At 31.1% G+C, this 23,821-nt stretch overlaps 4 protein-coding genes across 4 annotated transcripts; 1 reads left to right on the forward strand and 3 right to left on the reverse strand.

The window, feature by feature from the left end:
- Positions 1–7,846: 7,846 nt before the first annotated feature.
- Positions 7,847–10,697, forward strand: HELRODRAFT_170493 (hypothetical protein; the record flags this gene model as incomplete). Its single annotated transcript, XM_009016312.1, has 5 exons — positions 7,847–7,921; positions 8,948–9,011; positions 9,267–9,309; positions 9,473–9,564; positions 10,579–10,697. The coding sequence occupies 5 exons, from the start codon at positions 7,847–7,849 to the stop codon at positions 10,695–10,697; spliced, it is 393 nt and encodes a 130-aa protein (XP_009014560.1).
- Positions 10,698–10,887: 190 nt separating this feature from the next.
- Positions 10,888–14,054, reverse strand: HELRODRAFT_98567 (hypothetical protein). The gene is made up of 5 exons (XM_009016313.1): positions 13,857–14,054; positions 13,176–13,510; positions 12,763–12,845; positions 12,172–12,329; positions 10,888–11,257 (listed from the first exon to the last, which is right to left on the reverse strand). The coding sequence occupies exons 2-5, from the start codon at positions 13,247–13,249 to the stop codon at positions 11,138–11,140; spliced, it is 435 nt and encodes a 144-aa protein (XP_009014561.1). The 5' UTR covers positions 13,250–13,510; positions 13,857–14,054; the 3' UTR covers positions 10,888–11,137.
- A 1,655-nt stretch (positions 14,055–15,709) lies between these two features.
- On the reverse strand, positions 15,710–17,220 carry HELRODRAFT_156728 (hypothetical protein; the record flags this gene model as incomplete). Its single annotated transcript, XM_009016314.1, has 5 exons — positions 15,710–15,774; positions 16,096–16,196; positions 16,358–16,412; positions 16,771–16,836; positions 17,205–17,220. The coding sequence occupies 5 exons, from the start codon at positions 17,218–17,220 to the stop codon at positions 15,710–15,712; spliced, it is 303 nt and encodes a 100-aa protein (XP_009014562.1).
- Positions 17,221–19,422: 2,202 nt separating this feature from the next.
- On the reverse strand, positions 19,423–20,529 carry HELRODRAFT_170496 (hypothetical protein; the record flags this gene model as incomplete). Its single annotated transcript, XM_009016315.1, has 2 exons — positions 19,423–19,617; positions 20,242–20,529. The coding sequence occupies 2 exons, from the start codon at positions 20,527–20,529 to the stop codon at positions 19,423–19,425; spliced, it is 483 nt and encodes a 160-aa protein (XP_009014563.1).
- Positions 20,530–23,821: the final 3,292 nt, after the last annotated feature.

Genomic DNA, 23,821 nt, shown 5'->3' on the forward strand with positions numbered 1-23,821 from the left:
GGCTCGTTTCTCTATTTTCATTTAACTTAATTAAATAAATAAGATTTTTTCATTTCATTCATTTCATTCAGGCTGAAGCTTCCAGAGGAGTTCATCATGGAAGATGTCAGGCTACGTTCATTCATTCAGAGACAAAGAATACACTCCTGGCTACGTTACGTTTTACTCTTTTTTCTCTGTAATTTAAAAATAAGTAAGAATGCTTACACGCACGCACACACACACAATTACATTAAGTAGCTATATAGGTAGGTTAGATAGGCATAATTTTAATTGTAGGTAGGATAGATAGGAAGCATCCAACACTAATGTAGTTGAATAGGTAGGCGCGTAAGTTTATCGCTTCTATTTTTTCTTGCATCTACATTACACGCATTAGCGAATTACACACACACACACACACACACAAATACATACATAAACACATATTAGTATTTGAGCGTAATTTTATTTTCAATACACATTCTAATTTATTATTACTAAGGTTGAGAGTAATTTAATTTCATAGGTAGTTAAGGGCAATAATGTAATTCTAGGAACAATCTTGTAATGTAAATTAAAACGCTGTATGTGTATCGATAGGTAGGTTAATTATCAGTTTTATATTATTATTATTATGTCGGAACCCAAGGCATTACGTAGGTGGTGGGGTGGGTGCCGAAAGGCCAATGAATTGGGCTCTTGAGTTTTTTTAATTTTAGGTAAGTTAAGGCCATAATGTAATGAATAGGTAAGTTAAGGCTACGTTGTAACACATACTCATTAATAGATTTAGGGTTTAAGTTTTATATTATTACTAAGTTGGAGCCCAAGGCATTACGTAGGTGGTGGGGTGGGTGCCGAAAGGCCAATGAATTGGGCTCTTGAGTTTTGTAATTTTAGGTAAGCTAGGGCTTAATTGTAATAAATAGGTAAGCTGAGGGTACGATAGCCGATAGACTCTGAATTTCAAAGTCCGTTGTCAGAGGTAAGCCTTGGTGGCCAGTGGTGAACCGGCAATGGTTTACTATCCGGACGGCAATGGTTTACTATCTGCACGGTAATGATTTACTATGCGGCATGGCCATAGTCTACTACCCGCACGGCTTCCGGACGGCAAATGGTTTACTATCCGCACAGCAATAGTCTACTATCCGCACGGCAATGGTTTACTATACGGTGCCCTGGCTGTCGGTGAACCTCTGTGCAAAGGAGGGAGAATGAAGGGGGACTTTCGACTATCGTACCATTAACAATTTAATATAGATTAGTTAAGGTAATTGAATAGGTAGATAGGATTATTTTTATTAAGCAATTTGAGATGCAGGCACCGCTAAGCTTTCTGATGAGAATTTTCTCTTTCACCATTCCACGGGCTGTGTTTCAATCTCGAGGAGGATTGGCAACAGTTTTGGAGGACAACGTAGGAACCGGACTGCATTCAACATTCTGCCTTTGTCGAATGGACGACGGTAAGTTTTTTTTTTACATTTTAATCTCTTTATTATTTTCAGTTATTATTTATTTGCCACTATTTCCATTTTATAATTTTTTGCTTCTAAGATTCTAACATTCATTTACTACTACGCTAATAAAAAAATTGTCTACAGAATGATGAGAGGTGGGCAGTGGTGGGAATCAGCACGTTTCAGATGGTGGTCTCATGATGATTTACGTATGATGGTGGTGTAGGAAGAATCAGCGCGTTGGCTGACACTCTGAAGTTCGGATGGTATTTTGTGTGCCGACCATATGGTGATGGTCGGTGCAATGGAAAGTACAGTAACGACGATTTTTGAAGTAAGGTTTAGTTTCGTTTTTTATTTTTCTCATTCGTTCATTTTATCACTCAACCTTTTAAATTATTCTTCTATTAATTGATTCGTTAATTCATTCTATTCATTAATTGAATCATTGATTTATTAATTAATTAATTCATTCACTCATTCATTCAACCAATTATTCAATCATTCAGTTAATCATTTATTCGATCGTTCCTTTGTTCCTTGATTTACTAATACGCTATTAAAAAAATGTCTACAGAATGATGAGAGGTGGGCTGTGGTGGGCATCAGCACGTTTCAGATGGAGGTCTCATGATGATCGTTCCGATGACAATTCGAAGATAACAACAACGACGGTTTTTGAAGTATGATTTAGTTTCTTTTTTTTATTTTTCTCATTCATTCATTCATTTTATCACTATCTTTCAAATTATTCCTCAATTAATTTATTCATTGATTCATTCTATTCATTCATTAAATCATTGGTTGATTAATTAATTAGATAATTTATTCATTCAACCAATCGTTCAATCATCCAGTTAATCATTTATTCGTTCGTTCCTTTGTTTCTTGATTTACTACTTCGCTAATTAATAAAAACTGGTCTACAGAATGATAGAGGTGGGCTGTGGTGGGCGTCAGCACGTTTCAGATGGTAGTCTCATGATGATCATTCCGATGACAAATCGAAGATAATGTTAAAGGTAAATTTGTTTTTGTCTCATTGTACCTTTGAAAGTACTCGAATTTGAACAAAGATTGAGTGTTATCTCAAAAAGATAAGTTGCCTATTTTTTCAAATTGCTTGTTTTTTATTTTAGTGAATTAATTTTTTTTTTCAATTTATTTTTCAGTATCCGGTCAAATTCATTCCATCGATGCGTGTCAGATGATGGTCGGTGCAATGGAGATTCGTCCGTAGTGAGTGAAGAAGTTTTTGGAGAGTACACGCCCGCACATTTACACACACACATCAATAAAACACACACATACAAAACATCCATTCATTCGGTGTCGTTGTTGTTATGTTTTTCTTCAACTTTCTACTTTCTTTACCAGACTTAATTTAATTCGTAGGTAGGTTAGGGATTGAGATGAGTTGAACAATCGTAGGTAGGCTAGGGCTTAACATTAGTTAAAAAGTTTCAAGTAAAATAAAAACGCTGAAATATGTAAAATACCTAAAACATGTAAAATTCCAAAAACGTAGAAAAACATATTTGTAGGTAGGTGAGTTGGGTTAATGATTATAAGTAAGCTAGGGCCCTGAGAGTAATTTAATTGTAGGTAGGTGACTTGCGACTTTTTACTAGTTTTTTGTGATGTGTTTGTTTTCGCTTCACAGCCCTACACCAACAAAACAAACTACATTTTATTCTCGTCGTCGCCTTAAAATTTACCTTTTTGAACAATCTTTTTAATAATGTCTATTTATTTATTTAATTATTTATTGAATGTTGACTGGTTTCTAGTTTTTTTAATTTGGTTATATGATTTTTGGATATTTCTTGATTTAATAAAAGCAACTATTGTGTTTTTCTTTCTTTACTAAAATCTCGAAATTGTTTGTAGATCTGTACAGTTAAGTGTTTGTTCGAGTTTGAACAAGCCTTGCAAATATTTTTCAAATATGGTTTATTGATTGGTTGGTTGATTAGTTGATTGAATGAATGGTTGGTTGATTGATTGGTTGATTGATTGATCTCATAGTATTTTATATATGAAAAAAAATCCGATTAAGCCAACATACGTCTTTACTTGGCCACTGTATTTTACCAGACAAAAGCAATTTCTTTATTTATATTGACAAAAATAATTGTGAAATGAATATATTGACTTATTTAAAACATTATATGTAAAGAAAACCGCCATGACACTGTTGTATGAGACCCAGTAAGCCACTGCAGTAAGCCAACGTATGATTTCAGCAACGATAATTTCTATGAGCACCAGCAGAATGTAAAATATTCATTGAATATAATGAAGATAGTTGTTCAAATAACAATTTTGATCTATTTAGGTCATTTATTTCATGAGCAAACAAATTTTTAATATGATCGAATAGTGTAAAAAAGGGTGACTTTAGTTCAATCCTACTAAGCCAACCTTCGGCTTCAGTAAAAAACCACCGAATTTCACAGGACCAAAAGTATAATTTTTATATTCAAATTAACAACAATAATTTAATAATACATAATTTTATTTAATAAAATCATAATTTTATTTAATAAAATTAAAGAGAATTACTACAATGTTTTAAGCATATTAAGTCAAGTAAATATTTCATATAGCTTGCTCGTTAAAATCCATGCAATTTCGTAAGCCAATAATCCAAGCACGACAAATTATTCTAATTATATGAAATCATCCACATAATTGAATAACTAGCAAAAATCATTGAATATTAGTTATTTTAAAAAATATATTCTTTATTCCCAGGCCTAAGCATTGTAAGTAAAAATTTTACAACCAATCAAGCAATAGGATTCAGGATTTTAGGAACAAGTGCTGTTAGTGTAGTAGTTGTAGTATGTAGTAGTGTAGTGGTCGGTAGTCTCTAGTAGTCTAATCTGTTAATGTTCGTTTGTGTTATCTGTTATTTATTTTAATTAGTAATTAGAATTAGTAGTTTAGTTTTAGCATAATTATTAGAGTTTAGTAATTTAATTACTAATTAGTCGTCGTTAATGTTGTTACGTTACCCTTACCGGTTACAGCTAATCGTTAACGAGTCAAGTGTTAGAAAAGTGGTTCACAAAAAATTTTTTTAATTTAAAATGCAAAAACCGTCATACAGCAATATCTATCCTAAAACAGCATCTAGTATCACCTTTCAAAACATTTTAAATAAAAGCAATATTCCGAAATTAGTAAATAAACGATCGTAATTTTAGACTTGGGCGATAAAAAATCACCCCCCAATTCCCCTCCGGAAGTAAAATCCTTGTTCGACCATCAAAAATGAGCGAAGGCCGTTATATTTATTCTAATTATATGTATTAAACATGATTAAAAATTATTAGTTAAATAACATTTCGTATTATACAAGTTATTTCAAATTTACGATTACAAGCTCAATAAAAAGTTCTGTTTTACAATTAAAAAATTAATTATTATTTTATTAAACAAAGATTAATAATTATTAGAGTTATTGTTAGAATCTGAGTTCGTTATGAAATTCTTGGACGGGGTGACGTCATTTTGAAAAAAAAACAATATAGGTAGTGAATAATTAAAAATGTATAGAGAACTGAAAAAAGAATGTATGAGTTTCTACTTTCGAAGTGATTGTTGATAATGTTGCAAGCTGTTTTGTTTGATAGATGCTACATTTTTTTCAAGTTTTAATTGCTTCTGACGTGAAAAATAATAGCATGATGATTAATTATATCGTAATTATTGAAAGCTTAGAAACGGAACTAAACAGGATTTTACCGATACATTATTTAACACCAAAACACACACACATTCTCTCTTTCTCTCTCTTTTTTCCTCTTTCATTCTTTCTCTCTCCTTCTAACTAGATCGTAATAACGAGATCTAGAGCTGAACCAAACAAACCGATATTTACTAAGTTTTTCTCTAATCAAAGCTTACTAACCGCTATAGAAAAATCATCCTTTTCAGAGTTAATAGTAACATAATTAATAACTCAAAATAATCGCAACTGGAATAATTTAATAACAATAATATCACGTAAAATATTAAAATATATATACAACTATCTATCTTAGTTTCTATCGAATTCACTTCAATGTTTGTGCTTATGTATTTGCATGAATGTGTGTGTTTGTTTGTATCTATGTCTGTGTATGTGTATTTGTCAACGTATCATTGTACATATACCCCACTAACTAATTAACAAAATTTACCAATCATCATAGGCCGCGTTTTACGTGTCATGTGTTAATATGTTATTATTACACACTAACACACACATACACACTCACAACACACACACACACACACACATACATACACACACAAACACACATACAAACAAACATATATAATCATATATATATATATATATATATATATATATATATATATATATATATATATATATCATACCCATTAAACGATTGGTTATTTATTCGTTGGCTTGCCTCTTATATCGAGTGAAAAAAGACTCATATATTATAAACATTATTAGAAAGAAAACTAAACTAGCATATTTGGATTCTGCTCCTGTCTTCAGTTACTGATTCACTCGCTAAACAAACTTTAGATTAAAATAATAATTAAATTTAATACGTTAATACGTTAATTAACGTTTATTTATTTAATTATTTAATCAATAATATATTAAAATTCGCTGCTTATTTATTTGATAACAAATAAAATTATTGATTATTCGCTATTTGTTTTTTTACTAAATTTTAAAAATATTTTGTTGTTCATTTATTTTCGATAAGTTATGGCTTTTGGCGACAATCCAGATCTAATAATAAAGGTGAAGCATTGACTTAACAGTGAAAATATGTTTTTAAATATTTATTCATAATGTAATAATAGTAACACTAATACTTACACTACTACTTATCACTACTACTACTACTACTATTACTATTACTTCTATAACAAAATTAATAATAATAACAATACTTATTCTTTATATAGCGCCATATTTATCATAGTATATAAATAAAAATTCTTTATAGATGTTTGAATTTATAAAATGAGAAAATAAAAATGAATAATGATTTAAATACACTGAATGAACTGAGTAAATTATCCCGAATGTGTTCACAGTATAATATTGAGAGAGAGAAAGAGAGAGAAGAGAGAGAGAGAGAAGAGAGAAGATGAGAGTTGAAAGAGAGAAAGAAAGAAAAATGTATGTAGGAGATATGAGAAAAGATGCAAACAGATATGTGTGTATCTTTTGTAGTATGTCTAAAAAACATGTATAAGTACAATTGTATGTGTACTGGTAATGTTCGCTAATGTTTCTGTTTGTTTGTATGCATGTTTGCAATGTATCCATGATTGTATGTTTTTTTTGTATGTAATATTTTACACAGATTTGTATGCTTTTTATGTGTATGCTCCACTTTTGTATGATATGTTTTGTATGATGATTTTCGCGTAAATATTTTTTGGTTGTGTAAGTTTTTTTACTAATTGCCGGATGAATGAGTGGATGGATGGATGAATGGATGGATGGATGGATATAGTTATATCTGACTTCTACATTTGTGAGATCGCATATTAACTAAACGTGATATATGATAGGATATTATGTAGCAAAGATGGTAGTTTTTCTCTTTTTGTTTTTTTTTGTTTGGATGTTTTTTTTGTTTTGTTGTTTTGTTCTAATGTTTTTGTTTATAATGTTTGTTGGTATGGTTAACTCTGTTGCTGATGTTGTTTGTTTGGTTGATCAGACTCGATAGATTATTAAAGATATTACTTTGGTAACATTTATTGTTACTTTATAAAAATCCAGTCTGTAACATTTAGTTTCCATGAAATTATTGTCACTAAATAACATTCCGTTTCGATTTGTTTTTGGCTTATCATTGTTTAGTTTAGTTATACAATTAAAAAATACATGGAAGTGTTTTTTTCTTTGTCTGTATGTAGTTTAATCCACTTCTTTGCTTCTAAATGTTATCGTTTGTCACTCTTTTGTATTTCATTATTACTATGCTTATCAATATTATTGCAATTATTAGAGTAATTGTATAGCGCGTTTTAATTTTTTTAAAAGGTGATATAAATTATTTTGCACAAAATTTAATTTAAAATAAAATTCATATGACAGACCTTGTTCTGTGTGCACTGGTTCTTTACTTCAATGTGAGTTTTTCCAATTTGCAATTTCATTTAATTATCATTTACTGGTTTGGTGTTTTGTTTTTTATTGTTTGTGATTTGTTAATTTTATTTACTCACAACCTATAAAACAATCAATTATTCATTTAACCAATCAGCTGACCGATCGATCAGCCATCAAATCAATCATTCATCCATTCATCCATTCATTCATCCGTTCATTTATTCGTTCATTCATTCATTCATTCCAATGATTGACATACAGTGGGTCCCTACATTCTCTAATAAATGGAAGTTACATAATGTTGAATTCGTTCGTTCTCTTGCCAGGACTGTGGAGCTGTCTAAATGAAAATCATTACATAGCCCAGAAGTTGGTTAGTGCATTGAATGAATGAATGTATGAATGAATGAATGAATGAAAGAATGAACGAATAACTAAATAAATAAACTAATTTACATACATTCATAAAGGTGCTTGCTAGCTTATTTATAATTATGAACCAAAAAAATCATCCAATGAACTTGCTAACTCAATCATTTAATTCAATTACTAAAAACTCAACTTATTAACCAGCCAAAGTACCAATCAATCAATCGTTTAATTAAAATATTAATCAATCAATCAATCAATCAATCAACCATTTAATCAATTATCAATCAACCAATTATCAAATCGCTCATCTGTTGAATTAACCTATCAGTCACTTGACCTATTATTCATTTATTTACTCTTAATCACTCATTCACTCACTCGCTCATTAGTTCATTTATTTTTTCATTCGTTCATTCATTCGTTCATCCTTTCAATCATTACAACGACCAATTAACCAACCAATCAATCAGTTTAAATAAAGATCTCAAATACAATTGTCTAAAAAAATTGTTGAGTTTGTGAGAGTGAGAGAGAGGGGGGTGTGTGTGCGCGCGCGTGTGTGTGTGCGTGCGCGCGTGTGTGTATTATAATGATGACATAGATTGTATTAATCACTTCCACACGTATGGAATGCGAGTTATTTAATTTGGAAAAATGCTGGCTGGAATAATTTTTTTTTCTTATTATTTTGTCCCTGCAAGTATATTATAATGGAGTTTTTGAGAAAATGAAGGTGGTTTTTTTGTAGTGACTACTACCACTAATTTTATTGAAGGGTCTACTAACGCTAGTACAGCAACTACTTTTACTGTATTACGACTACTGTCGTTGGGGCGTGTATGTTTGTGTGCGTGTGTGTGTGTGTTTGTGTGTGTGTGTAGGCGTGAGTGTGACTTTTTGTTTTTTCGTCTCTGTCTATCTGTCTTTGTCTGTTTGTCTCTGTCTGTGTCTCCGTCTCACTCTGCCTTTCTCTGTATCGTTTACAATTTCACAATTTTTTTTTCACCGTCCTGTTTTTCATTTCCAGTTCTTCTGCTTGCTGTTGGTCAGTTTCATTCCGGATGCTGTCATCTTTGGAACTGTTTTCAGCGGTTGGGCATATTTTATAATTATAATAATAATAATAAATAATTACATTGGCATTTAAACGATAATTATTAAACCAAATAATTGGACAGTAATCAATTTTATAAAATTAGTTTGACCTAAAAGTTATCGCCATCATCGTAATCATCATCATCATCATCCAAATCATTATCATTATCATCCAAATCATTATCATTATCATCACGATCACCATCATCACCGTCGTCATCATCATCATCATCATCATCATAACTTGACAGCTACGTACACTGGCGTCGGGGGCATTTACATCTTAGGTATAATGTTAGTAGGTTTTTTTTTAAAGAATTTATTTCAAAATTTCGTTGATTTGATTATTATATTAACCAAATAAAGTACCTCTGAGTAGAAGAAGTAGGAATAGTATAAATGATATCAATATTAATAATAATAATAATAATAACAATAATAATAAAAATAATAATAGTGCGGCTTCCTTCAACTTAATCCTGAAGCCTATATCGGCTGCAATCATTTTCCTTCTGCTCAAAAAACAAGGAATTCCAATATTTGATGGAAGTATGTTTTGTGTGTGTGTGTTTTGCTTGTGTGCGTGTGTGTGTATGTGTGGTGTGTGTTTGCGTTTGCATGTGTGTTTGCATGTGTGTTTGTATGTGTAACCATCAATAAATAACTTTCACCATTTCATACTTTTTATGTCATCGATCACTAAATTAATTTTGTCTAATGTTCTTAAAATCTCAGTAAACCAGCCACTGACCCGCCATCAAGAACCAAGAGCAGATATCTGTTGAACATTCAAGGAAAATTTTTATTCATTTATCTTTTTATTTATTAATATTTCTTACGTAGTCATTATCTATGACAATTTTTAGTCACTTATTTGTAATATTCATCGTTTTTTTACTTGGATGATTGCCTAACTTATACCAAATCTTTTCACGTAATGTTCGGATATTCGGAAATTAATTTTCTAACCTATTGAATAATCTTTTCTTAGAGCCACATAATAATATTGCATAAAAATTCTTTTTACAAAACTATAATTTTTCAATTATAAATTAGTATTCGGATTTTTTTAAGTACTCAGTGCCGGATCTGGGAGGGGACCGAAAATGTATAATTTGGTAATGGAAATCCCGACGTTTTTGATACATAGTAAATAGTATCTCGAATCGACCGAATATTTATCATTATACGCTACTATAGTTCGATTTTTGTGGCGCTGATATAGCAGATTAGGCTGGTAGTTTATAACCAGGTTTGTGTAATACTCAATTTTCGAAGCAAGAGAATGTTTAATTTAATAATGGAAATGATACATAGCATCTTGAATCAACCAAAAAGGCCTATATATATATATATATACCTATAGTTCGATTCTTGGTGACATTGATACAGTAACTTTGGCTGGTACTGATTCATGTATGTAGTATCATTACCTCCTGGGCATGAAAATATGTAAATTGGTAATGGAAATATATAGTAATATGAGTCGACGGAATGGTTATGCTTGTGTAATACTGAATAAACTTTGTAACTCGATTTTTTGGGAATGTGACGCTGTTACAGAGGATGAAGTATGTAGTCTCTCACTAGATTCCTGGCCAACTTCCACGCAGACGGGAGATGAAGAAAGAACCAATAAAAACTTAAGAGAGTATTCCATACGAACCAGTGGACATTTTTGAATAGTGTTCTGTTCAAAATCTTGCGTTATAATACAGGCACATTATGAAAAAAAAATTTATATAATAAAAGAATTGATTGTATATAATTTTTTCACTTACGCGCAACCAAGAAAATTGAGTTTATCATCAAAAAAATATTGACGCTGCGTGCAGTTAGTTCTGAACGTTTGATTTATTTAAAGTAACTCAGTCATCTTTACAATAATTTATTGTAACAAAAGCCACAAATGTGTATATATTTGTAAAAAAAAAACCATCGTGTATTGTCTACTGAATTCATTTAAATTACTTAAAGCAAAACACAATCAAGGTAATTCATAGAATAAATACTTAACAACATTACCCTAAAGACATTTTCATAGTAGTGAGAACGAAACCAATTAGAATTTTTAAAACTAGTAGTAAATTAGATTTATTAATTATTTTTATTATTATTATTATTAATTATCATCTCTGACCCCGACTCCGTAGTTAGCTCCGCCCACTTTGTCTAGGGCCTTCTTAATGTGATCCAGCTCCAGTTCCGAACGCTCGCTCGTCTGAATCTCGATGGCGTAACTCTGAAAGGTTTAGTTAGATTCATGCTATATATCTGTCCTATTCTAAGATATATTACAAAGATATATTTAGATGGATGGATGGATGGATGGATGGATGGATTAGATAGATAGATGAATGGATAGATGAGTGGATAGATGGATGGATGGATGGATGGATGGATAGATGGATGGATGGACGGACGGATAGAGAGGGAGAGAGTGAGAAATAATATATCAATTTTTGTTTAAGTTATACTTTAATATCTAAAGAACATGATGGCAAATGAAAAAATTTTAACTTATGAATTATACTTTGTTTAAAATGAATTATTTTAACGCTAAAGATCTTCATTTCATTATGATATCGCGTGTAACCTGATATGTATGATCGCGAAAATATGAAACAGACCTCAATATTTTATATTCATTTTTTTTATAAATCCATTTGTTGGTCTTTCAGGCACATATACCTACGCATATATAACTAACTTGATAAAAAAAAATCCAAATACAATCAAGATATAAAGTTTTGAACGCAGAAATCCTTTCATTTGTATTGATACATTACGTCAAATGATTGCACGCGTGTGGTGTTTGAATCACTTTGCAATTTCTTACGATTCTCTATTTAGTTTTTTCTCCAAAGATGTTAACCACAAGCACGTGTAAATACATTCAAAATTATCTATCTCCTCCCATGGTCTTGCTATTGCAATGACTGGGTTCGAATACAAAGAGATCCCCGCCTATCATATGCAATGTGTATGATGCGTGGTTTGCACGCGTATTCATATACGCTGTGTGTGTTTGTCGTTGAAACCTCTGAAGCTAACGCAATAGAGAGAGTAACCTTTAACCTTTAACTAATTAAATTGGTTCATTCAATGACATAATATCTATGATAAAAAAAAAGATGAAGATTTGAACTGTCATACCTTACAGATGGATTTGACAAATGCCTTATCCGTACTGACTCTTGCCTTTTTCAGGGCACCAACTTCACTACCAATCCATGTGATAAGTACAAATTTCACTCTCTTGCTCATTTCGTCGCCAGCGGAAAATCTCACGTAGCCGAAAAAACGTTCTTGCTCTGTTTGCATGGAAATATGGATTAGTAAAAGAGATTGTCTAAGTTTTTGTTGATTTGACTAGAATAAGTAAAAAATTTAATGCGTGTCCGTTGATTTGACATGTTCTAGTTCGTATCAAAAAATGGCGATGTTGATAACTTCTTATCTTATCTTAATTCTGATTCGAATTTTATTCTGTGTCTTACGAAATCAGACGCTTGTTTGAATGAATGGAGGATCTAGTCACGGAAGATTTAAATAAAATATTCAATGAAAAATCTTTTTTCTAAACTAAAATAAAAAAGTCGTTTAAATAAACAATTTCTTTATTTGAAAAATTGTCTTTAGAGATAAAACTTGAGTGTTATTAGTATTAACAATATGATTAAGGGGTTATTTCCTTATAAATAAATTTAAACATTCAACTGGGATCGTTTCACGCTTAAGGCTAACCATTAAAGTTGGACAAAAACTCTTCGTAGTCGCTGCCAGTTGAGTTCAGGATGATGGCATTGTTATCGTACGAGAGGAGGGCCCTGGTATATGACGTGCAAGTTATTTCAAAGTTTAAATTTAATAAATATTCACATTACTACAAACAAGGTTGAGATTGGCAGAGAATTAAATGGTCTAAAGTTAAGTTATAACTTTACCTAATTTATTTTGATGTAACGAACTATGAAATACAGAATAATGAAAAAACAAACGAACAAAGAACGAACGAATAGGACTCTTGTTACATTACATTAGCAAACAAAAGGATATGAGCATATGATGAACAAACTACAAACACAGCTCTTGTCACGCCGCAGTTAGCAAACAAACACAAGTATCAATACAAAAAAAAACGAACAAAATGAACGAACCATGTCGTCGGCGAATTGTCGTTCCTCACATCGAGATAAGCTTCGTGAATCTCGTGTTTCTGAATATCAGCCATTCTCGTTATTACTTTGATTGAGAAAAAATTAAACCAAACCCTAAACTTTAGAGAATAATAGATGATCCGTTGTTGTGGACGGGACTCAACTGGCAGGCAGACAGGCAGAGGTGAGTGATAAACTATAAAGTAGTATCAGTTTGCTAGCAAAACCAACGAGCTAATTAACTGTTTCAGACCACTGACTAACTAACAATGCTTCTTTCCTGCTACTGCTAATTGCTATTTAAACGTTTGCAACTACAGCATCCGGGTTAGGTCCTGTTTGGGATTAATAATTACTATGAATAACAACAACATCAACTATAATAAAAATAATAATAATCAATAACAACAATAATAATAAATAACAATATTAATAATAATAATTAATAATAATAATAATTAATAATAATTAATAATAATAATATTTAATAATAACTATTATTAATATTAATAAAAATAATAGGAACTTTTTTATTGGTCGAGAAATTTAAAATAAAACCAAAATGCCTCAAGATAATGAAATATATAAATAAAAGAGTGAATATATCAATAATAATAATAATAACAACAATAATTATTATTTTTATTATAAAATGACATATATAGCAGCAACAATAGTAACGGTTTTCTTCTAATATAATTATCAATGTTGCAGTTGTCTAGTAAAATTCTGCTGGCATGAAACTTTTATTGTAATCTATCTCTCTACTCTACTCTAGCAGCCTAGTCTTGGCTTTTATATTAAGCGAAAATATTAATTTCACTTCAAAACAGAATTATAATTTGCAATCAGTTATAAATGAAGAGTTACTCATTTGTATGATATTAAGCATAAAATGCTTGCTATAAATCATCCAGTTTATAAATAATAACAAATAAATAAGTCATACTCACACCCCCTTGTTTAAACAGAAGAACTGAACAGTAGTGCAGTGTCGTGCCGATCAACGCGTGTAAAATAAACACTGCTCGTTTATAGCATAAACATTATTATAATTTTCTCTAACTAAATGTATGTAATACTTATACTGCATATGTACGTGTGTGTGTGGCGCTTATGTGTAGTGCTTATGTGCGTGTGCGTGTGTGTAGTGCTTATGTTTGTGTGTGTAGTACACATATACAGGTTTAGTATAGAATGTGCGTGTGACGAAGATTCATTCAATATGAAATTGACTGACTATGCTAAGATAAGCTAAGATAATATCAATTGTTCAAGTGCTCATATGAAAGTTGAAGCAGGCATGGTATCGCATTGTTTTCTATCTAAAAACATTGTGACCAGGCAGATAGTGTTTCTATGTATGGTATGTTTGTATATCTGTAAATCATATTTGTATGTATGTTTGAAAACTTGTGTGTGATAGCTGTATGCATGTTTGGATACTTGTATGTGATATAATACAATGTTTGTATTGCGTTAATGTGATATATATATCAGTGCGAACGGATTATTTTTAGATGTGTATAAGGTGCGTTCCATATTGTCGAATGTATTGAGTCATAAGATGCACATTTTAGCGCATTTGTGTTATGTGCTTGTATGTGACTCTTCTTTAGTTAACCGCAGCTAGATCGCTAGTGTAGTTAAATTAGTCTCAGATGTCTACCTGATTTGAAAGTAGACTAGACACCGCGATAGTACAGAATCGAGTTGACTCCAGCCAAACACAGCGGTGCCAAACAAAGTTCTTTTGAAATTGACAGTTCCAAAAAAATATCCCAAACCAGAATCATTCCTACACATCTTGCATTTTAGTTGAAGCAACGATTACAATTTTTTAAAATTAAATTTTGTGTTTGTGAAACGAACATTCACTGCCATTTTTATTTTCAACAAAATCTGTGACGTCGACAAGTTATTTTTAGCAAAGACTATATTCACAAGTTATTGTTTGCTTTCAACAGCTGTTGATCAATTGATGACGTTTGAAAAGCTCTTCAAGTGCAGTTATTATATCAGTGGTCAATCTTAGAAATGGTGATTTACAAACATTTCATAATTAATTTCCGTTTAGCACATAATCACCTGTAGGTTCGAAGATAATAATTGTGGGATAGAGCATAATACAACACAATTAAATTCAACTTAATACAACATGAGTACATTAGGATAAAGATAGTAACCGAAAAGAATCCAAATTACAAGGAAAGTATGTATGTGTGAAAGTGACATATGGTACTAGGTGCATCTATCAAACGAGCCTGAATTTTTTGGCTTCATTATTATTCAGTTTGAACAACTAATAAAAATCACGCACTCAATCAATTTTTCATTTTAAAGAACACAAAAAAACGTATAAATCATATTCTTTATTAAATCACTTGAAAAACATTTGAAAATTATTCAGGAGAAAAAACAGTCCAGACACAACTCAACGTAGAGTCTTTGAAATACATATACACTTCTAATATTATACTTCACTGTCAAAATATGTACAAGGTATAATTACATTAATAATTATTTTTCATCATTCAAACAGAGGTTTGCCTATATCCTTTAGTCTCCAAAACTTTCACTCCACACATTGCACAAATTCCTGCAAAAAAATTATTAAATTCCATTTAATTTAAATTAAAGTTTTGAAATAATTGATTTTTAAGTTTATAATCTTTAGTTAAAAAGTTAATTTAAAAAATTCTCCATTTAAGAGGTATAAACATCACATACACATCAAATATAATAAGTAGGGATATCTTAGCATTCAAACCCAGTCTCTACAACATCAGTGTCAGACAACTTAACTATTTAAAACATATAGTTAACTAAACACATAAGTACAGTAACACCAGTAACATAGTATTAACACAAGTAGCATAAACGAAGCAATATGTATTGACAAGATGAGGATGATGATTACCTTTTTTGTAGGCACAACCCTGGCAATAATGGTTTCCAGGTTGGTGTACTGTACTTTTGCATATCCGACATTTCTCGAAAGATTTCTGATACGGGTTGAATCTAAATTTTTTGTGCAAAAAATGGTACGTTTGGTTAATAATACATAATAAAATTTATATTTTACAACATAACAAAGTATAATTATAAAGCAAAAACATTAATTTTTTTTATAAAAAATCAATTTTTTTTAAAGTTCTTATATAAATTTATCATTTTCAGACCTGCTTTTCTTGCTCGTTAAGGCTTTATTCTCATTCAGCTGTCGACCACCATCGTCTGAAATGAAGAAACAACAATGATAAATAAGCATAGGGACATAAATACATACTAGATACATAATAAATATTCTACACATCTTACATAGATATACTGCAATAGATACATATACAGATACATTTTATCCTACAATCAATCTTCGTTTAGCATCCAGAGACCCAGTTCCCCGAGGTAGGATGTACATTTTATCCTATACATCTTACATTAGAATGATTCATTAGATATATATTATTATATACATAAATAATTGTAATATTAAATTCCAGTCAGGTAATAGCTATAACAGAAATAGTAATATTGACAACATAACAAATAATAAAAATAAAATAACTATAATAATAATAATAATAAAAATAACCTGTTGTATTTCTGGCACCTTTCTTCCACGGGTCAGGAGTGACAACTTTGCCAAGTTTTTTCTCACCTTTTTTTAAATTAAAATTTTATTTTTTTGTATTCATTTCAATTAAATCAATTCAATAATTTATTTCAGAGTTGAGTTGTTTGATTTAGAAATCAGTTTAATTAAAAAATTTGGTAGTTTTCTATCAAATTTCAAAGTCATAATTTGAAAAAAACAAATTTTTCGCTGAATAGCTAATCAACTAATGGACTATTAAGCCAAATTCATTATTTGGTGCATTTTTAGTGTATGCGCAGTGTACATTGTTTAATTTAATTGTAATATAATATAATGGGTAATCTTAATGTAATGTAATCCTAATCGAAATCCGGATCAAATTTTAAAAAATGATTAAATACTGAAATTTAATTTAAATGTTTGAAACTTACATTTATCACAAACCATCTTTAGTTATTCACTTTTAGTAGACTTTGCTAAATTAAAATAGAAAATTCAATAAATTCAAAACAAATTCGATCGACGCCATGTTTATATAAAAGTAAACAGAGATGCAAAGAAAGTAAACACGAAGAAGGGTGCATTTATTAGTTTAAACTTATAAAACTAAGCGGTATAGAATATTTTTACTAGCGATGAAAACAACAAAACAAAGCGTTTGATCGTAAAAATGAAGTGTTGTTGGTCGTTGTTTAGTTAAGAAGATTAAAAATTTTAATTTTAAAATAATAAAAAAGTTAATTTTTTGAATGTGCTGTTGTAAGCAATCATTGATTGATATCATAACACGATGTAACCGAATCGAAACTGGCCAAAATAGCGACAGAAAATGTTGTAAGACAAACACATTTCAAACAAATCCATATATTTTAGTTAATTTCTTTCCATAAAAACTTAACGATACACCTCCCACTTAATCATTGCACGTAAAGATACCCGTAAGTTATGTAACGTTTTTACGAGAGATAACTTTACAATATTTCCCTACAAATTAATATAGTTGTTCAATGTTCTTCATGTTCAAGTATAAGGCTGTAGTTTTCTTATATTCCAAAGATATATTTTTTATGATTAATTTTATCTATATACTTAGTTAGAGTTTATCATATTTATTTAATAAATTATTAATCCAATCAGCTATTCGTATATGATAGGACCCCTAATTTTGGAGCCATTTTTATTGTTTTAAAATAAAATCTATATTCATTGAAATCCAAAAAGCAGCATAAATAAAGCAAAATAATTAAATAGCTTTTGACAAAATTTTATATAAAATATTTACTAATAAATCTCTCATCAAAGAACAATAATAATGCATTAATTTAAAATAGCTTAGGCCTAACTCCTCTTTCTAATGCTTCTATATGGATAGAATAAACATTGAAAGTTTGCAAGTTTGCCAAAATGATAGGGACATTGAAGGAAAAACTAATTGAAAATTGTAACAATAATACTTAAGATTAGTCTTTCACAAAATTAATTACACTAAACTTCATTTATATAACGCTATATGAATATTCGATTTAATATTAACAGCGCTATACAAATGAAATTATCATTGTTATTATTTGTGAATAAGCGAGGGCAGAATTTTATAAATATTATGTCACAATCCACTGAATAATCTTCCTGCTTTTTCTTTTTTGTCAAATAGAAACAAGATGGCGGTGATGGTGTAAAAAAATGTTGATATGGAGTTAGCTGAGATATCATGCTTCTATTTCAGGATAGATAACAATATGACATATGTATATATATATATATATATATATGTGTGTGTGTGTGTGTGTGTGTGTGTGCGTGTATATGTATGCGTGTTTGGGGGCAGTTGTGTTAACCACAATGTTGTATGGATGTGAGACATGGATTACTTATAGGCGCCATATACGTAGACTCGATCAGTTTCATATGAGATGTCTACGGGTTATCGCTAACGTTAAATGGGAGGATAGGGTGCCAAATACGACTGTATTGGAAATGTGTGGTATCTTGGGTATCGCGGCGTTTTTGTTACAGGCACAGTTTCGTTGGGCGGGACATGTTATCCGCATGCCGGACACAAGAATTCCCAAACAGGTGCTTTTCGGACAGCTGGCTTCTGGAGTTCGCCTTGCAAGCGGTCCAGTTCGCAGATTTAAAGATAATCTGAAGGAAAACCTAAAAAAAGTCGGACTGGATTCTAAAACCTTGGGTGTCGTTGCGCTCGAGCGTTCACGGTGGAAGACACGCTCACAAGCGGCAGTTTCCGCCTTTGAGGAGGCGCGCATTGCAGCTTTAGTTGGAAAAAGAGGACGGCGTAAGCAGGTGGCCTGGGATGGTAACAGCACAGGGGTGGGTGTGGGTCTGCGGAACCTGTGGTCGTCGATGTTCATCAAGAATAGGCTTGTTCTCGCATCAAAGGACTCATCAATGACACAATTCGTCGAACGCGACGATTTATTCCATGTATGCGTGTGTGTGAGTGCGTGCGTATGTGATGTGATATATGATGAGTAATTTTTATGGGGAAAAAATATAGTTCTATTATCAAATAAAAAAAGCTTTATTGGAACTGGGTTCCATCTTCAAATAAAAATATATATATATAATAAATATAATAATATAAATATAATAATAATATTAAATTAAATTAATTTTTCAAAAAAGCGTTCACACTTTCGAAAGTGCTGCCTCTGTTTGGTCGAGTTCCTCCGACGTCATCTGGTCTAGTGGAATGATCCATCCACTTTCCTCGTCGACTGGAAGTGGACCTCCCAATCCGTTCGAATTCTCGGACATCGCCTGCTGCTGAACCTGCCCGTATGACGTCAGTCTGGCCGGTTCCTCCGTCACTATTGTTTCAGGCTGATATAGTGAGCGTATTTGGAGATGGTAGATGTTTAAATGATTTTTAAAATTTATTTTTATTTACTCATTTATTTATTTATTTGGTCATTTTTCCAACGTTATTTTAATCAAAATGGGAGACGGATAAGCCGTCAAGCGAGTAATTTATGCTGAATAAAATATATAGAGTAGAGTAATATGTTTCGCTAATGTAAAACAATTTTGTAGCAAGTGGAAATATTTGAACGCGTCATTTCTATTTTATCCAGTGTCAGTTTAATTTCTAAAAAAATGCTCTTATTGCCTTTAAAACATTTATACACAAAAACTAAATAAGTGTCGATTTTTTTGTGCTTTTTTCATTGGCAACTTTTAATTTTCCGTAAGTGATTTGAAATCGTGTGTCACATTAATGACGTTTAATTTTTAATTTCCAAACCAACATTAATGACGTTTAATTTTTAATTTCCAAACCAACATTCGATTTCATTTTGAAAAATACCTATTTGATAAAAATTTGAGACCATTTATATTTTGGACATATCAAGTTGCGAAAACGAAACGCTCTTTGTATAAAAAAAAAACAGACAGACAAAATAATCAATTGTGAAACATTTTTTGTGATAAAACTTTGCCACAAACCTGAGGAAAGCCTCCCTTCTTCTTGCGACAGACCTTCAGACAAATGCACAAAACCATAGCCAGCACCATGGAGACGGCGATGAAAATCAAAACTCCCATAAAAAGGGCCCAATGGCTAGCCCACACTGACTTCCCTCCATCTTCGTCTTTTTGGGAAGGTTTGTCATCTGGGTTTGGGTTTTCTCCTTTTGGTGTTACAGTATCTTTAGAAATGGCATAAGTGAAGGTTAAGGTGATGAAAAAAACTGAACTAAGGATGTTGTAGATGGTCAGTGGATGTTTCGACATTTTCATATTATTCTTTATGGTCAATATTTTGACGGTTCTCGATGTGTTGTCGTTCTTTGATTTGGTCAATTTCTCTGTCTCTCCCTCTCTTTAGTTTAGGGCTAGTCAGTTAAATGTTAAAATTATTTCTATATTAACGGTCCTTTCAAAAATGGTGTAGTAGTAATAGATGTGATAAAACAGTTATAGCACCAGTGGCAACCGTTTTTTAATATTAACATTAATGATTAATATTATCGACATTAACGGATGCTCTGAAATAATTTGTTTCAAAACGAGCTACTATTTTTTATTCTTACAAATTTTTTTAAACCAAAATCAGCCTTAAAGATACTAAAAAAAATCAGTTTATCGGTTTCAGCCAATTTTTTCAAAAATCAATACACCAACATTCTCGTACAAAATAGAAGAACAAAAATATAACTACATCAATTGGCTCAAATAGTTTGGCATCATCACAAACAACAGACCTGTTTGTATGTATACTATGTTTGTACGTCGTTTAGGTTGTTTTGTATGTATGTATATGTGTTGTGTATATATATATATATATATATATAAATGTATAAAATGGTATGTATATATACTATAGATACAAAAAATTAGTATGTATATATACCTGTAAAATATATATATATATATATATATATATATATATATATACATACATTCACTTTTATATATTAATATGAAGTTTATATATAAAGTAAAGTATTATAAACAGAATTTTGCAAAACATATGCGTGCTTTTATATGAGAAAATTTTCATTAATATATGTACGTATGTGTGCGAAATGTTATGGATGTGAATAGATGTTTCGGTGTATATTGAATTGTACGCGATGTTTTTCTATGATTCATACATACACATCCATAATACTCACACACATACATGCATGCATAAATATATACATACATACATACATACATGCATGCATAAATACGTACATACATACATACATACATGCATGCATAAATACGTACATACATACATACATACATACATACATACATACATACATACATACATACATACATACATACATACATACATACATACATACATGCATGCATGCATGCATGCATGCATGCATGCATGCATGCATGCATACATACATACATACATACATACATACATACATACATACATACATACATACATACATACATACATACATACATACATACATACATACATACATACATACATGCATGCATGCATGCATGCATGCATGCATACATACATACATACATACATACATACATACATACATGCATGCATACATACATACATACATACATGCATACATACATACATGAATACATCCAAACAATCATACATGCAATTGAATGGAATGGTAGATGTGAGATTATTAATAGGAAGAATGTGCGTGGGTTATTTTTGTCAGTGTTTTCTCAGCTTTCCATTGAATTGAAAATAATTAAATCTTTAAAACATTCTTATTAATAATGATTTTTTTAATCTATTTTCAACGGTATGAATTGGCTTTATCAATGGAATCAATATTTTATTTAACTTCGCAGATTTAAAAAAAAAATAAACTAAGTCAGATGAGTCGATCAAATGCCTATGTATAAAACTTTTGTTTTTATACTTGCTATGAATATATGTGTTTGTGTGTGTGTGTGTTTGTGTGTGTATCATATCCTAAATATATCATACCATAAGTATATCAAATTATATCATACAGTCATTTTTAATAGATCAGTGGTAGGTTAACTTGTTCAATGGTTTTTTATTTATCTAACATGAAAAGCTTTTCAAGAGTTATATCATCAAGACATACTATTATTATTATTATTATTTTTATTCATTTTCTATTTATTAATAATATTTTTTATATAATTTTTTCCTTCTCACGTAATCTCCCATTTATCCATTCTTCCATCCATCCATCCATCCATCCATCCATCCATCCATCCATCCATCCATCCATCCATCCATCCATCCATCCATCCATCCATCCATCCATCCATCCATCCATCCATCCATCCATCCATCCATCCATCCATCCATCCATCCATCCATCCAACCATCCATCCACCACACCATCCATCTTATTCTTCGTTTGTTTTGTTGGACTGAAACACACACACACACACACACACACATGAAAAGCTACTTAACAAAAGTTATTATATTATTCAAGTGAACCATGCTTGCTATACAAACAACATAGATGTGTACATATGCACACATGGTTCAATCTACAAATACATATTTTTACATACACTTACAAGCACACACACACATACACACGCAAAAAGATAAAGAAACCAAGTTAGCTCAGTCGGTAGAAGTGCCATGTCTAGCGCAGCTATTATGTGATGGCCTGGTTCGAATACTGTCCGACCACAACTCAAAGACCATCAAACGCGTGTGTAACGTAATGTGTATGCGCGTTGTGGGGTGTGGTATAGTGTAGATAGTGTACAGCCTTTGTGGCAGGCACGAAAGTTTAATTATAAGCATACAATTTAATTCAAAGTATATGAACGTTGATAATTTGTTTGAATTGAATCAGCTGTTCAATCAGGTACCCAAATTGTGAGTCTATAACTTTTTTGTATCCAGCATATTTCTGAAAATTTTTATGACTAACCACAAGCGTGACATTTGAACGTTGCACTAGGCTGTGCTGCCAAAACCCTGGTACTGTGTCTGCGCCTACCTCTTCGCACTACTACCCGAGTCTACATATGGGATGTCGGTCTGAATGCTAGCATCGGTCTGTCCGAATGTTAGCGTGGTTTGCTATAGTTGTAGTTATTAAAGATAAATGATGCTAATCATTCATTGCAGTTTGCAATGTCTTATTTATTAAACATCTAATTCAGAATTAAGTTCCGCTGCAAATTTATAGAAAAAAGTTGTCATTATTTATCATTCTTAAACTATTTTCAGCAATATTGTTCCAATTTCATTCCAGAGTGACGCTTAATTTAAAAAAAATAAATCAACAGGATTAAAATAGGCGCGACATATTTTCTGTCATGCCCAAGTCAAGATTTCTAACTAACTTTCAACATTTTCGTTAACATTTCAATACGCATTTAAATATATAAATACGTACACATATAAACAAACATTAGACATATAATTGAAAATATATTTCGTATGCGTGCGTGTGTGTGTGTGTGGTGTGTGTGGTGTGCGTGTGTGTGTGCATACAATCAAACATCTAACCACCTATGTACAAGGTGGGTTAAAGTACTGTTAAACAAAAATGAAAAGTTGTGATGAGTTAGAAGGAAACAAACGATTGCGCCT

Source organism: Helobdella robusta, assembly GCF_000326865.2.
Source record: "Helobdella robusta unplaced genomic scaffold HELROscaffold_18, whole genome shotgun sequence".
Lineage (NCBI taxonomy): Eukaryota > Metazoa > Annelida > Clitellata > Rhynchobdellida > Glossiphoniidae > Helobdella > Helobdella robusta.